At 37.4% G+C, this 17,579-nt stretch overlaps 1 protein-coding gene across 1 annotated transcript in view; it reads right to left on the reverse strand.

Annotated features, from left to right (window-relative positions):
- Positions 1–17,579, reverse strand: part of Tex11 (testis expressed 11) — a 246,191-nt gene that overhangs the window by 118,243 nt on the left and 110,369 nt on the right. Inside the window, exons 13-15 of the mRNA XM_052170254.1 lie at positions 8,170–8,321; positions 4,977–5,062; positions 995–1,132 (exon numbers count right to left, since the gene is read on the reverse strand). Coding sequence (XP_052026214.1) covers positions 995–1,132; positions 4,977–5,062; positions 8,170–8,321 — 376 coding nt within the window. The remainder of the gene's footprint in view (positions 1–994; positions 1,133–4,976; positions 5,063–8,169; positions 8,322–17,579) is intronic.

A 17,579-nucleotide genomic window follows, 5' to 3' on the forward strand; every position in this document is an offset into this window, starting at 1 on the left:
GCTTCAGTGGCAGGCCATTTTCCTAGTATATGTAAAACCCCAAGCTCAAACTCCAGCACCACACAAAAATCTCAGTTTCTTGTAGAGCAAGATTAGACCTAGTGAACTTGAGTATTACTCTTCTGGTAATTTTTTTTCAGATGACTCTAAGGCCTTGAGCATGCTGATTGCTGGAGACTGGCACCTAGCATCATATACTGAGCTGCTGCCAGAATGCAAGCTTCCAGTATGAAGACAGCTATCGGTGAGCGTCTTCATTCTATTGGTTCTGTTTTTCGAGAGAACCTGATAATAAATAGACCTTCAAAGAAAACCTACAAAATCACTACTCTTATTCATATAATTTCCCCCAAAGCTGTAAAACTTGAAAGGCAACAAAAACCTTCATGTTCGATTGAGGGCATACTTGTCCTCATTTTTTTGTTCTTCTAAGAACCAATACCCCACATTATGTGCACACTGTATGATGTTCAAAGGAAAAAATGTCTCATATGCTATTAGAAATATGAATGGTACCATCATTCATAAAATCTTTTTATCTTTTAGCTTCTATAATTTTTCCTAATAAAGAGTCATACACTGAACTTTTCTTGAGTGCTTATTAAGAATAATAACCTAAAAGTAAAAGAGTAGCCACTTCATGCAAGGATCTGCTGTCAATGGATACCTAACAAAAATGTAGACCATACAATGCTAGTCTATATATAGCAGACAGTTAGCAGTAAATAGCCTTTCAGAATATGGTAGAAGATAAATGGAAAGGATAATAAGTAAAGGAAATCAATAGTTTCCCAAATCCTCTCTCCTTTGGGAAGTTCTGCTTCGTGTTTATAGGACACACATCAAGAAGACGTCAATTTGACCTTGCTTGCATCCTGAGGCACTCACTCTCAGCCACCCTAAGTAGCTTTGAGATCAGAGTGATGGATTCATCTAAGTGCCACTGCACAGAATATTGTCTCCCTCTGAAAATAGAATAAGTAAATGAAAGTACCTTATCAAGTTGTCTCAATGGTAAGTAACAGGAAGCCATGTTCCTCTTCAGCTTGACCAAATCCAGATCTGCTTGATCACACTCATACAACTCCAGAGAATAATTGTACCAGTGTAGGGCATCAGCATAATCTTGGACCTAAAATTAAAGAAACAACAAAATTACAGATTTTTTCTAAAATTCGATTTAAATTTTCCCAACTATCCTCTAGTGGAAATTTGTTACAGATTCTACTTTTTAGACAACAAAAACAATACCTACTTTCTTGAATTCTAAGTGTTTAATTCTCTCTTCTTTTTTTGTTTCCTACACATTGCAAAGTTCAGAAGCTAGAGTTGAACTTCAGTGACAGAGTACATGTCTAGCATACACAGGGTCCTGGGTTTATTCCCCAGTACTGAAAGTATAAAAGTTATTTATTTCACTCAAAGGATGAAGAGTCTTGAGGTTGGTATACAACCTCTAGAAAACTGAAAAGCCACTTTAAAAGCTATCTAAAGAACAATGATAAACATCTTAACAACAGCATCCATAAATCACCATACTAATAAAATTACCATCATCTTTCTATATAACATTTTAACTTTATCCTTTTAGATATGTAAATTGTAGTTACTGTAGCTTATATACAATTTCATATTTATTCTTTCCATTAAATCTTATTTAATTTCCACTAAAACATACTAATCTACATCGTTATAGTTTTCAATGACTACTTTTAAAGGAAAATTTTAGTTGAATTAATGTATTATTTTCTTAGTTTCATAATTTGGTAAATTTCCAGAGTTTTCACCATTAAAATTAATGCAATTGTATTCATGTAAAAAACTGTTACTGTTAATTTTTTAATTATCAGAAACTAATAGTAACAATCTAATAAAAATAGCCTGGTTTATTAAGTCTAAGGCAGATTATTTATAAATACTACATAAGGTAAATGAGTCTCCTGTACCATGTTGAGGCTTCCTGTCTTTTCAGTAATGACTGTAGTCATTACAACTTCAAAGGAATGAGATGCTCTTTTAAAGTAGAAACAGCTATGCTAGGGAGGTAAACATTGGCTTTGACTATTTGAACATTAGATTATATTCTTCAGAATTGAATGTGAAATGGGGGAAGAGAAACAATCAAAAGGAAAAAGAAAATGATTCAGAAGAAACTTTTTTGCCTTCTCAGTACAAAAATAAAGAAGGCCTAAAAAAGAAAAGAGTGATGGTTTGAACTATAAGTCGTGTATATGTCTTTATATGCTTCTACTTCTTTGTCTTGAATCTAATTTCTTGTTACTTTCTTTTATCTTCAAATCCTTTCTCTTCATCTTTAAACAACCTACAAAATCTACCACAACATATTTTGCAAATGTACTCTTTACAATAAAAATTCAGAATTCTTTTTTAGAATCAAATCATATTCTAGAGGATATGAGTATTTAATTTGATTGTCAATTTATCTCTTTATGAAACCTGAGCTGTAGTCATCTTTCAATAGTGTGCATAGTACTTCTATAGACATGTACATAGAAACATCTTGAGATTATGCTTTTAATTCTTAGATATATAACCAGAAGGTTTCATTGATTCATATGTTACTGAGCTTTAACTTTTAATTGATACTGTTTTCAGTAGTGCCTACACAATTTCACACCAATTGCTTTCATTTAAAAAAAAAAGTGTGCCAGGTATAGAATTCTGAGCTGACAGATTTTTCTTCTATTATTTTTTAAAGTTGCTCTACTAGCCTACTGAGTATTTGCTTCAAATGATGTCTTTAATTTGTTCTTCTATATGTAGGGTTTGATTTCCCTTTGATTGCTTTAATTTAATCTCTTTAATGATGATTTTGAGCAATGAGAATAAGTGTCTCAGCAAAGTTTTCTTCATGTTTCTCATATTTTGGATTTATTAAGTTCTCCTACTATGGATTTAAGGTTTTCATTAACTATTGAGTGCTTTTAGCTATTTTTCCTTCAAATATTTACTCTAACTGGGAATACCAACTTCTCATATATTTGATTACCTTAGGTTAATGATACTCTTAATTTTTAAGGTTTCTTTCTGTGCTTAACTTTTGACTACTTCTTTGCTATGACTTCAAGTTTACCAATATTTTGTTTTCTAATGCTTATGCAATATTCTGTCTATAAAGTAGGTGTTTCATTTCTATAAATTGTATTTGAGCATTTTCCTTTTCTAAAAGTCTCTACATAACTCTGAGTCAGAAAGATTGCCAATAATTTTAAGCCACTTTGGGTTATACAGTCAGTTTCAGTCCAGCCTAGCTACACAGTAAGATATTGTCTCAAAATAGGGAGGGAGGGAGGGAGGGAGGGAGGGAGGGAGGGAGGGAGGGAGGGAGGGAGGGAGGGAAAAAGGTTGGAAGGGAGGTTAATGCTAATTCGAAATCAGTTCTTGGTTGGTTTCCATTGGTAGTTTGTACTCTTCATTAGAGGTTCTGTGTTCCTGCTTCTTTATATGCTCAATAATTTTTTACTGGATTTCAAACACTGTGAACTTCACCTTGTTGAGTGATGAGCAGCATTGTATTCAATAGATACTTTTAAATATGACTCTGAAGCAATGAAGCAACTTGGAATCAAATTGACCGTTTGACATATACTTACATGGTTTTTAGTTGGTTCTAGAAAATGGCTCATGGAACTAACTATTCCCTACTACTGAAGCAATGACCTTCTGTGATTTTATCTAACTCTCCATGAACCAGCCTGAATGGTAAGATAGGTTCAATTCCCAGACCCATATAAGCATCCAGTACTGTTCTCTATAATCGTTTTGGATGGCTACTCCTCTAACTTGAGTTGTTATGACTAGTACTAGATAAAAGACTAGAACAGGATCATGGGGTCTCTCTGTTATGCACTTTTTCTCTGATAGCCTGTTCTATGAACTCTAGCTGTCTTAGCCTCCCACAACTTTCCACTCCAGCTCTTCAAATCAGAATGCTTGTCAGACCATACTTCAGCTCTCCTTCATCCACTGTTGTTTGCAAACTCATGAAGTCAGTCAACTTCTTATCTTCCAGTAATCATTCACCATTGTCTGATATTAAATGACTTTTTTCATGTATTTCAAGGTTTTTTGGTGTGTGAGTGAGGGGGTCATTTTGCTTTTTTGAGCTAAGGTCTCACTATGTTGTCCAGTCTGACCCAGAACTCTCAATGTTAGTTTAAACTGGTTCCAAATTCCCAGATATATACTTGCCTCCTCCTCCTGAATGATAAGATAATAGGTATCTGCCACTATGCCTGGAGCTTTGTCTTGTGTTCCTGGGAGGAGTTTTGCTTAAGTGGGGACACAAATTGCCCCCCTGTTGCTATATTTTGATTGAAAATAGAAGTACTAAACAACTTAAGTTTTTTAAAGAAACTATATCACATTTTATGCACATAGGTACATAAATGTACACAAACATTTAAAACATTAAATGATGTAATAAAGAATGATTGTTACTTTGCTTTGAAAAACCAATTGTAGTTTGAAATATTTCCAAAGAAAATCTGAATTGTTTTATAATTCTAAAGCTACTTTTAAAAGCATCAATACTTTTTGAAAGGGAACACCTCTACACACAACTTTCTTATCTCTCACATTAAATTCCTTTCCTATCAATAATGTCATTTCCCTTTACTGAAAGTTCACAATGAGGAAGAGTCATGACTTAACTACTTTTAAATAAATGTTCACACAATACCTATTGAAACTCTGCACTGTGAATATTTAATTCATAGATGGTATCTAAAAATAGAGACTATGAAGGTATTATTATTATTATTATATTTTGTTTGCTGTTTATTTGCTTAAGTAGTACTGAGTATAGAATAGGGTCTCAACACATGCTACATAAGTGCTTCCACTGAACTGCATTGCCCAGATCCTGTTCTCTATGATTTTTATAGTGAACAGTGTTTTATTTGGTGCAAAGGAGAAAGAATATAATAATGACTGAAAACCGGTTATTCCCAAACCTCAACACTTCTGGCAGCTTTTCCCCACAGAATGTTGTGTAACCAATTTACTAAATCTCTTGTCAGTCGACTTCTTGTTTGGTGATCTGAAAAAAAACCAAAAACCAAAAAATAAACTCTAAAAAGAACCCAGATCCATTGCATTAAACAGAGTATTAAGTGTATACACACCAGACTTAATAGCTGAACTTAATCTTTAAGTAATATCTATAAAACATATTCTGACATATAAAACACATTCAGACAGGTTTTCACCTTCAATTTGGTTTACCATTACAGCTGATTATATAGTATAATCAGAGTTTGCTAGAATCACTGGAATTCTCCCAACAGCCTCTGATAGATTCCTAGCCTAGTCTCTTTTTAACTTACTTTTCATGTTCTAAATTAGATCATCATCTGGTGCCCTAATAAGGTTATTGTAAATGAGCAGACAGCAATGTCAGAAATCATTAATAAGAACTTCTCATACTATTATGTACTAAAAAGATCAGATCAAGTTCACAAAAAAGGCCAATTATACCTTAAAGCCTTTAAAAAGTACTTTAGGACCACACTTACAGATAAACTTTATTCATTTAAATTGTAACTTGTGCCTGATTATTTCTGGTCTAGACATTTACAGGATTCAAATACATCAGCACATTAAGGTAAAGTTTAAACTGAAATAACATTCTATACCCCTTTCTCATCTGCCCTTTTAGCACAACCATCAATTTTCACAAATGTCTTCATTAGAACACTAATCCTCTCTGACTCACTGGTGGAGTCAGCACATGTGGCTTAAAAATACTTATGTAAGAGTAACCAATTACTTAATGTCTCCTTAAAAGTTTATAATACTTTCATTATATGAATAAAACTCTGTCTAACCTCCTTGTCTGACATCAATGGGAGGGGAGGCTCTTGGTCTTGTGGAGGCTTGATGCCCCAGCATAGGGGGGTGCTAGAGGGGTGTCGTGGGAGGATGATTGGGTGGAGGAGCACCCTCATAGAGGGAAAGCAGAGGGGGAGAGGGAAATTGTGGGATCAGTGGCTTGTGGAGGGGTAACTGGATAATGGGATATCATTTGAGATGTAAACAAATGAAATTATTAATAACAAACTGAAATGTATTATTCTGTAAAATCAACTTTTTAGTTAGCCAACTTTTTAGTTAGACAATTTTCTGTCCTTTAAAAAGAAAGTCAAGGACCATGGAAATAGCTTGGTAAGTAAAGTGCTTGCTATGTAAACAAGAGGACCAGAGTTTAATTTCCAGAATTCATGTAAAATTCATAGTGGCACATGACTGTTATGCCAATGCTGGAGGGGAGGAGAAAAGTAGATCCCTGGGGCTCACTGGCAGCCCAGTCTAGTTTACTCACTTTACTTCTGTGTCAAAAGACAAGATAGAGAGTGTCTCAGGAAAGATAACTGAGCTTGCACTCTGGACCTATGCGTGTGCTTGCACCTTTGCACACATGTGCACTACACGTGTGTATACACGCATAAGCATAACATACAAATAAATGTCTAACTTCCTAAGTACTCTTACTTAAAATGGAACCTTTCTTGGCCATTGAAGGTCAACATCACCAAATAACTGCATCTTATCATACTATCACTTTATTGCACTAGGCAAAACACTTGGGAGTTTCAGCTAGTTGAGAGGCTGAGGGGGCAGAGTCACATGAGAATAGATTTGAGCAACACAACAGAATGCTGTTTCTGAAGTATATAACCTGTATAGGGCTGAAGAGATAGCCCAGTTGGTTAAGCTCAGTTGGTTTTGCCATGCAAGTCTGAGGACCTGAGTTTGGACTCCACTCACATAAAAAGCTAGGTGTAGTAGCATGCACTTGGAATGTGCATGCACTGGGGAGCTAGAGGAGGAGGATCCTTGGAGTTTAGAAGTGTAATTGACTTAGCAAACCCAGATCCTAGTGAGCCAGTCTAGTTGAATTAGGAAGTTCCAGATCCTAGTGAGATCTTATCTCAAACCATAAGGAGCTTTTGAGGAATGAAACATGAGGTCATTCTCTAGCCTCCAAAACACACACACACACACACACACACACACACATACACACACACACACACAAATACATACACATACAGTAAGAGATTCTTATATATATCTACCTATATATTATTTCCTAATTCTTTTATTTCTGTATCTACATAGTATTTCCAAAGAATAACCTCGACAGAAGAAAAATTGCAGCTTTTCCTGCCATATAGTCAGGTTAGCTATGTATTTTCTTGTGGCTCTTTTCTATTTATATTGTGATATCATTAAAATGTCAAGGACCAGAAAACCGGATAACCAAGATTATCAAAAAGGGATTCAAAAAGTAATTGAATTCTTAATGAAAATCTGGAGAATGAAAATCTGGTGTCATTTGAAAAATATAGTTCATGGGAAATAGAATTCAAAAAGCTCTTAATATCGCATGATTTCCTTTTAGGAACTATTAATGTCCATTTTTATGAAAATATGATGCACACAATACAAATTTAAGCAATGCAATACAATATCATAGATGCAACACATTGCCTTAAATGCCACCATTCAAAACATATCTCCCTCTTAACATTTAGTGACTATCACTTCAGATGAGGTCAGGCAAAGAATTTTCCAAGACAGTGCTTATATTATCTGTACACTGTAAGTTATGGAGGCTGTTCAGACAGTGGAGGATTAGGGCAATGCTGAGCAGAGGTGGTTCTACTTCTCTGCTTTAACTACAGAAAATCAAATCCATTTTGTCTGGGGGGCAGTTTATGTAAGACTGTGTCACAAAATAATGTTGCTGATAAACAGCTTTAAAAGCAGGAATTTGGTTCACAATATTCACCTTACAGTTGAAAAAGCCAGCATCCAAAAATACTGACTTGCCCCAAGGCACACAGCTAACCTGAAGTCAAATCAGAAACATGAACTTGGGTTTATAAACCTCACAATTTTCTGCTACAGGTAGGCTTTAAGGTCAGGAGTTTGTCTGTATTTTGAAGGTGTTTTGTCATTTTTGCTTAGTTATAGCACACCAAAGTTGTGACCTCTAGATGGTCACACTGTTGCTGAAAACCTTTAAGGGGGGATGGGAAAACCTGTTGACCTGAGAATTTTGCCACTTCTCTGACAAGTATGTTAAAATAATAAGTAAATTAGTAAATTAACAACTTTCAGAAAATGCAGCATCTTACTGACCTATAAGGATTTCTTTAATCTTCTCTTCAGCAATCACGTCTTGATTCTTTTGTAAAAGCATTTCAATGTAGAACAACAGAATTCTCTTCCTATCTTCTGGCAACGTAAAATGATCAAAGATGATCCTCAGAAAGCAAAACCCAACAGGATCTCTGCCCAAAAAGATAGAATTTTAAGCAGAGTAAATATAATTTGTTTTAGACCAATGGGATTAAAAACAAACTTGATTAATGCTATTAAATGCCTATTCGTCAGTAATAAATCATTTCATTATATTAACACTTTACTCAATTTTTATTTGTGTGTGAGAGGGAGAAAGAGGGGGAGAGAGACAGAGACAGACAGATGGAGGGAGAGTGGGAGGGAGGGAGGGAAGGAGGGAGGGAGGGAGGGAGGTCAGGGAATGCATGTGGAGGTCAGAGAACAAATTATGGGAGTAGGTTCTCTCCTTCTGCTATGTAGGTCCCAGAAACGAAGCTCAGGTCCTTAAGCTAGATACAATTACCTGTTGAGACATTTTCTCATTATTTTGTTCATTTGTCTTTTCAAGACAAAGTCTCACTCTCTGTAGCTCAAGCTTGCCCTGAACTTACTATGTAGCCAAGGCTACTTTTAAACTCACAGGAATCCCACCTATCATGACTTCCAAAGTTCTGGGAGTGCATGAGCCACTATGCTGGATTTCAATATTATTAAATGTCAACACACTCAACATATCTCAAGTATTTAATGAAATACCCATTGATATACTAACAGCTTTTTAAAAATATAGTGACTATTCATACAGCATTTCAAAGACTGATATAATCACAACAATCTTGAAAACAAAGATCAGAGTTGGAAGACTCATGTTTCCTAATGTCAAACTTCTTACAAAGATATAGTAACCAAAATGCATGGGACTGCCATAAATACAGATAGACCAATAAAATGGAACAAAGAGCAAAGAAATAAACCTTGGCAAATATGGCCAAATTATTTTTGATGAAGGTGCTAGGGTCATTTTGTGATAAAACAAGTCTTTCAACAAATGATGATGGGGGAAAATAAGATTTTTTTACTCTCAAAATAAACTGGACTTTTACTTTGTATCATGAACAAAATTAAACACAAATAGATGTAAGTCATAATGTTACTTAAAATTTCTCTGGTTGCACAATTACAAGAAGCTACTTCAATAAATTCAGTGAAATTTTAGGATACAAAACCAACATACAAAACTCAATATTTCTTTATATCATAATAAAAAATACTGCAAGTGAAATGAATGTATTTCTCTTTTACAATAGCAATAAAAGTTGTGTAAAATACTTAAGAATAAATTTAATCACCTCATACCAGTCATAATGGCTAAGATCAAAAACTCAGGTGACAGCAGACACTGGTGAGGATGTGGAGAAGAAGGAACACTCCTCCATTGCTCCTGGGATTGAAAGCTGGTACAACCACTCTGAAAAGCAGTCTGGCAGTTCCTCAGACAATTGGAGATAGTACTACCTGAGGACCCAGCTATACCACTCCTGGGCATATACCCAGAGGATTCTCCTACATGTAATAAGGACACATGCTCCACTACGTTCATAGCAGCCCTATTTATAATACCCAGAAGCTGGAAACAACCCATCTGGGTTGTCCTTAAACAGAGGAATGGATACAAAAAATGTGGTACATTTACACAATGGAGGACTACCCAGCTATTAAAAACAATAAATTCATGAAATATACAGGCAAATGGATAGAACTAGAAAATATCATCCTGAGTGAGGTAACTCAATCACAAAAGAACACACACAGTATGCACTCACTGATACATGGATAGTAGCCCAAAAGTTCAGAATACCCAAGATTCAATTCACAGACCATGTGAAGCTCAAAAAGAAGGAAGACCAAAGTGTGGGTGCTTCAGTGCTTCTTAGAAGGGGGAACAAAATACTCACAGAAAGAAATATGGAGACAGAGTATGGATCAGAGACTGAAGGAAAGGCCATCCAGAGACTGCCCCACCTGGGGATCCATCCCATATACAGTCGCCAAATGCAGACACTATTGTGGAGGCCAAGAATGCTTGCTGACAGGAGCCTGATATAGCTGTCTCTTGAGATTCTATGCCAGTACCTGACAAATATAGAGATGGATGCTTGCAGCCAACCATTGGACTGAGTGTGGGTCCCTGATGGAGGAATTGAAGAAGGGTCTGAAGGAGCTGAGGGGGGTTGCAGCCTCACAGGGGGAGCAACAGTGTCAACTGGCCAGAACCCCGGAGCTCCTGGAGACTGGACCACCAACCAAAGAGTACACATGGAGGGACCCATGTCACCAGCCACATGTGTAGCAGAGGATGGCCTTGTCAATGAGAGGAGAGGCCCTTGGGCCTAAGGATGTTCAATGCCCCAGTGTAGGGGAATGCCAGGGCACAAACACAGGGGTGGGTGAAGGAGCACCCTCATAGAGGTAGTTGAAGAGGGGATGGAATAGGGGGTTTCTGAAGGGAAGACCTGGAAAGGGAAAAACATTTGAAATGTAAATAAAGAAAATATCCACTTAAAAATAAATAAATGGAATTACAAGAGTCTCTCCGCCATCCCGGATCTCGGGCGCCAGAGAAATTAGACAGACTGAGGTACGCAAATATAACCCAAGGCCAACATCATGGGGGTTGAAGCACGACGGGCATTGGCCTGCACCCAGGCACAGGGCTGTTCGGGGGGCCATCTGTGTGCCAACCCAGCCAGGAGGTTGTTAGCCTAGCAGACTCTCCCAAACTTAATCCACACAGAATTTTCACCTGAAGAATTTCAGATGGCTTTCAGGGAGCGCACGCACACTCTGCCAACCTGACCACCTGACAGAACCAATTAACAGTCATAGCCTGAGGGGAACTTTGCTCAGGCCTTAGCCTGACAGGCTTTTGCCTAGACTTAGGGCCTCAAAAGCTGGGCTAGCCTTGTGTGCACTAACCCTGTTGGGAGATCGCCTGCCCAGCAGAGTGACCAGCACTCGGAAAAGGTCCGGCAGCATAGACCATCAGCACTCTCTGAAGGAGCAAACAGGCACCGCCTGGTTCACACAAACAACCTGGGGCAAAGCACAATAGGGCTCCAAGGGCACCCAAGAGGAGGACAGCACATCAGCAATCTGTAACAGGGGAAACCCAGCCATCCAGTGTTGCAGAAATAGACCTACAGCCTCACAGGAGGCACAAATAGCAGCCAGAGATAAGACCAACTAACACCAGAAATACCAAGATGGCAAAGGGCAAACGCAGGAATGTTACTAACAGAAATATAGGCAATATGGCAGTGTCTGAACCAAACTCTCCAAAATCAGCAAGTCCTGGTTACACAAACACACCAGAAAAACAAGATTTGGATTTAAAATCACTGTTCATGATGCTGCTAGAAGAACACAAAAGGACATAAATGAATCTCTTAAAGAAATAGAGGGGAACATGAATAAGCTAGAAACCCGTATAATGGAAACACAAAAATCACTTTAAAAAATCAGGAGAATAAGGCTCAAGAGATAGAAGCCAATAAAGAAGAAACACACACACACACACACACACACACACACACACAAAAACCTTAAAGAAATGCAGGAAAAAGTGAGTCAAACAGCAGAAGTCATGAAAGAGGAAACACAAAAATCTCTTAGAGAATTACAGAAAAACACAAACAAGCAAGTGAATGAGCTAAGCAAAACCATCCAGGATCTAAAATCAGAAGTAGAAACAACTAAGAAATCACAAAGGAAGACAACTTTAGAGATAGAAAACCTTGAGAAGAGATCAGGGGCCAGAGATGCAATATCAACAAGAGAATACTAGAGATGGAAGAAAGAATCTCAGATGCCGAAGATACCATAGAAACCATAGACTCAACAGTCAAAGAAAATGCAAAATGCAAAAAGCTTGTATCCCAGAACATCCAGGAAATCCAGGATACAATGAGAAGACCAAACCTAAGGATTATAGGTATAGATGAGAGTGAAGATTTACAACTTAAAGGGCCAGCAAATATCTTCAATAAAATTATGGAAGAAAACTTTCCCAACTTAAAGAGAGAGATGCCTATGAATATACAAGAAGCCTACAGAACTCGAAACAGACTGGACCTGAGCAGAAATACCTCTCGTCATATAATAATCAAAACCCCAAATGTACTAAACAAAGAAAGAATATTAAAGGCAGCAAGAGAAAAGGGCCAAGTAACATATAAAGAAAGACCTATCAGAATCACACCAGACTTCTCACCAGAGACCATGAAAGCTAGAAGATCCTGGGCAGACCTCATGCAGACTCTAAGAGAACACAAATGTCAGCCAAGACTACTATACCCAGCAAAACTCTCAATCACAAAAGATGGAGAAACCAAGATATTCCATGACAAAACCAAATTTATACAATATCTTTCTACAAACCCAGCTCTACAAAGAATAATAGGAGGAAAACTCGAATACAAGGAGGGAAACAACACCCTGGAAAAAGCAAGATAGTTACCTTCTTTCATCAAACCCAAAAGAAGATAACCACTCAAATATAAAAATAACATCAAAAATGACAGGAAGTAATAATCACTACTCCTTAATATCTCTTAATGTCAATGGACTCAACTCCCCAATAAAAAGACATAGACTAACAAACTAGATGAGGAAACAGGACCCTACATCTTGCTGCATACAGGAAACACACCTAAATGTCAAAGAATACCTCAGAGTAAAAGGCTGGAAGAAAATTTACAAGCCAATGGTCTCAGGAAACAAGCCGGAGTAGCCATTCTAATATCAGATAAAATGGACTTTCAACCTAAAGTCATCAAAAGAGACACAGAAGGACAATTCTTGCTGGTCAAAGGAAAAATCCACTAAGAAGAACTTTCAATTCTGAACATCTATGTACCAAATGCAAGGGCACCATCATTCGTAAAAGAAACTTTACTAAAGCTCAAAGCACACATTGCACCTAACACAATAATTGTGGGGGACTTCAACACTCCACTCTCCTCAATGGACCGATCAGGAAAACAGAAACTAAACAGGGACACAGTAAAACTAATTGAAGCATTGGACCAATTGGACTTGACTGATATTTATAGAACATTTCACCCTAAAACAAAAGAATATACCTTTTTCTCAGCACCTCATGGTACCTTCTCCAAAATCGACCAATTAATTGGTCACAAAACAGACCTAAACAAATATTAAAAGATCGAACTAATCCCATGCCTCCTATCAGATTACTATGGAGTAAGAGTGGTCTTCAATGGCAACAAAAACAACAGAAAGCCTACATACACATGGAGGCTGAACAATATTCTACTCAATGACACCTTGGCCAAAGAAGAAATAAAGAATGAAATCAGAGACTTTTTAGAATTTAATGAAAATGAAGGCACAACATACCCAAATCTTTGGGACACAATGAAAGCAGTGCTAAGAGGAAAACTCATAGCCCTGAGTGCCTCCAAAAAGAAAATGGAGAGTGCATACACTAGAAGCTTAATGATACACCTGAAAGCCCTGGAAGAAAAAGAAGCCAATTCACCCAGGAGGATTAGAAGACAGAAAATCATCAAACTCAGGGCTGAAATCAGTCAAGTGGAAACAAAGAGAACCATACAAAGAATCAACGAATCTAGGAGCTGGTTTTTTTTTTTTTTTTTTTTTGAGAAAATCAACAAGATAGATAGACCCTTAGCCAGACTGACCAAAGGGCAGAGAGAAAGTATCCAAATTTAAAAAATTAGAAATGAAAAGGGGGATATAACAACAGAAACTGGGGAAATTAAAAAAATCATCAGATCCTACTACAAAAGACTATACTCAACACAACTGGAAAATCTGGAGGAAATGGACAATTTCCTAGACAGATACAAAATACCAAAATTAAATCAGGACCAAATAGATCATCTAAACAGTCCCATAACCCCTAAAGAAATAGAATGGGTCGTAGAAACCATTCCAACCAAAAAAAGCACAGGACCAGATGGCTTCAGTGCAGAATTCTATCAGACCTTGAAAGAAGACCTAACACCAATAGTCTTCAAACTATTCCACAAAATAGAAACAGAAGAAACACTATCCAATTCCTTCTATGAAGCCACAATTACGCTGATACCAAAACCACACAAAGATCCAACAAAGAAAGAGAACTTCAGACCAATTTCCCTTATGAACATCGATGCAAAAATATTCAATAAAATTCTTGCCAACCGAATCCAAGAACACATTAAAACAATCATCCACCATGATCAAGTAGGCTTTATTCCAGGGATGCAGGGTTGGTTCAATATATGGAAATCCATCAATGCAATCCACTACATAAACAAACTCAAAGAAAAAAATACATGGTCATTTCATTGGATGCTGAAAAGGCATTTGACAAAATTCAGCATCCTTTCATTCTTAAAGTCTTGGAAAGAACAGGAATTCAAGGCCCATACCTAAACATCATTAAAGCAATATACAGCAAACCGGTACCCAGCATCAAACTAAATGGAGAGAAACTTGAAGCAATTCCACAAAAGCAGGGACTAGACAGGGCTGCCCCCTTTCTCCTATCTTTTCAATATTGTACTTGAGGTACTAGCTCAGGGAATTAGACAACATAAGGAGGTCAAAGGGATACAAACTGAAAAGAAAGAAGTCAAACTATCATTATTTGCAGATGATATGATAGTCTACCTAAGTGACCCCCCAAAAAACTCCACTAGAGAACTCCTACAGCTGATAAACAACTTCAGCAAAGTGGCTGGTTTTAAAATCAACTCAAGCAAATCAGTAGCCTTCTTATACTCAAAGGATAAGCAGGCTGAAAAAGAAATTAGGGAAATTAGACCCTTCACAATAGCCACAAGCAGTATAAAGTACCTTGGGATGACTCTTACCAAACATGCGAAAGATCTGTATGACAAGAACTTCAAAACTCTGAAGAAGGAAATGTAAGAAGACCTCAAAAAATGGAAAAACCTTCCATGCTCGTAGATCGGCAGGATTAATAAAGTTAAAATGGCCATTTTGCCAAAAGCAACATTCAAATTCAACGCAATACCCATCAAAATCCCAACTCAATTCTTCATAGAGTTAGAAAGAGCAATTCTCAAATTCGTCTGGAATAACAAAAAACCCAGGATAGCTAAAACTATTCTCAACAACAAAAGAAATTCTGGGGGAATCCTTATCCCTGACCTCAAGCAATACTACAGAGCAATAGTGTTAAAAACTGCATGGTATTGGTACAGTGACAGGCAGGTGGATCAATGGAACAGGATTGAAGATCCAAAAATGAACCCACACACCTATGGCCATTTGATCCTCAACAAAGGAGCTGAAAACATCCAATGGAAAAAAGATAGCCTTTTCAACAAATGGTGCTGGTTCATCAACTCTAGGTCAGCATGGAGAAGAATGTGAATTGATCCATCCTTATCTCCTTGTACTAAGCTCAACTCCAAATGGATGAAGGACCTCCACATAAAACCAGACACTCTGAATCTAATAGAAAGGAAACTGGGGAAAACCCTTGAGGACATCGGTACAGGGGGGAAGTTGATGAACAGAACACCAGTAGCGTATGCTCTAAGATCAAGAATTGACAAATGGGACCTCATAAAATTTCAAAGTTTCTGTAAAGCAAAGGACACCATCAAGAGGACATATAGGCAACCAACAAATTGGGAAAAGATCTTCACCAACCCTACATCAGATAGAGGGCTAATATCCAATATATACAAAGAACTCAAGAAGTTAGACCCCAGAAAACCAAATAACCCTATTAAAAATGGGGTACAGAGTTAAACAAAGAATTCTCACCTGAAGAACTTCCGATGGAGGAGAAACATCTTAAAAAATGCTCAACTTCATTAGTCATTAGGGAAATGCAAATCAAAACAACCCTGAGATTACACCTTATACCTGTCAGAATGGCTAAGATTAAAAACTCAGGAGACAGCAGATGTTGGTGAGGATGTGGAGAAAGAGGAACACTCCTCCACTGCTAGTGGAGTTGCAAATTGGTACAACCACTCTGGAAATCAGTCTGGCAGTTCCTCAGAAAACTGAGCACGTCACTCCCGAAAGATCCTGCTATACAACTCCTGGGCATATACCCAAAAGATTCCCCAGCATGTAATAAGGATATATGCTCCACTATGTTCATAGCAGCCCTATTTATAATTGCCAGAAGCTGGAAAGAACCCAGGTATCCCTCAACAGAAGAATGGATGCAAAAAAATGTGGTATATATACACAATGGAGTACTATTCAGCCATTAGAAACAATCAATTCATGAAATTCTTAGGCAAATGGATGGAGCTGGAGAACACATACTAAGTGAGGTAACCCAGACTCAAAAGATCAATCATGGTATGCACTCACTAATAAGTGTATGTTAACCTAGAAAACTGGAATACCCAAAACATAATCCACACATCAAATGAGGTACAAGAAGAACAGAGGAGTGGCCCCTTGTTCTGGAAAGACTCAGTGAAGCAGTATAAGGCAAAACCAGAACAGGGAAGTGGGAAGGGGTGGGTGGGAGAACAGGGGGAGGGAAGGGGGCTTATGTGACTTTCGGGGAGAGGGGGACCAGAAGAGGGGAAATCATTTGAAATGTAAATGCACTCACTAATAAGTGGATATTAACCTAGAAAACTGGAATACCCAATACATAATCTACACATCAAATGGGGTACAAGAAGAAAGGAAGAGTGGCCCCTTGTTCTGGAAAGACTCAGTGAAGCAGTATTCAGCAAAACCAGAATGGGGAAGTGGGAAGGGGTGGGTGGGAGGACAGGGGGAGAGAAGGGGGCTTACGGGACTTTCGGGGAGTGGGGGGCTAGAAAAGGGGAAATCATTTGAAATGTAAATAAAAAATATATCGAATAAAAAAATTATCGAATAAAAAAACAAATAAATAAATGTAACTAAGGTGACTAATTATAAATGTTATAAATGGAAAGCTATAGCATTCTCATGGATCAGAAGAATTAATGGTACTAAGATATTTATGCTTACCCCCTAAAGTGACCAACAAAAATTATAAAAATAAAAATCAAGGGCTAAAAAGACAGTTCAGAAGTTAAAAAAGACTCATCCTCTTCCAAAGGATCTAAGCCTGGTTCTCAGCACCCAAGTTAGGAGGCTTACAACTCCCTGTAACTCCAGCCCCAGGGAACTGAGAGCTACCTTCTGGCTTTTGGAGGCATCTGCACGCTTGTAGCATACATTCACCCAGACATACATACACATAATCAAAATAAAAATAAATCTTAAAAACAAAATTAGAGGATTCATACTTCCTGACTTTAGATTACATTACAAAGGTATAATATTCCCAAGACTATAATGCTATCATCAAAACAGAAATATAGAAAAATAAATAAGATTGAAAGGCAAGGAAAAACTTCATTCTT

Source organism: Apodemus sylvaticus, chromosome X (assembly GCF_947179515.1).
Source record: "Apodemus sylvaticus chromosome X, mApoSyl1.1, whole genome shotgun sequence".
NCBI classification, from domain to species: Eukaryota; Metazoa; Chordata; class Mammalia; order Rodentia; family Muridae; genus Apodemus; species Apodemus sylvaticus.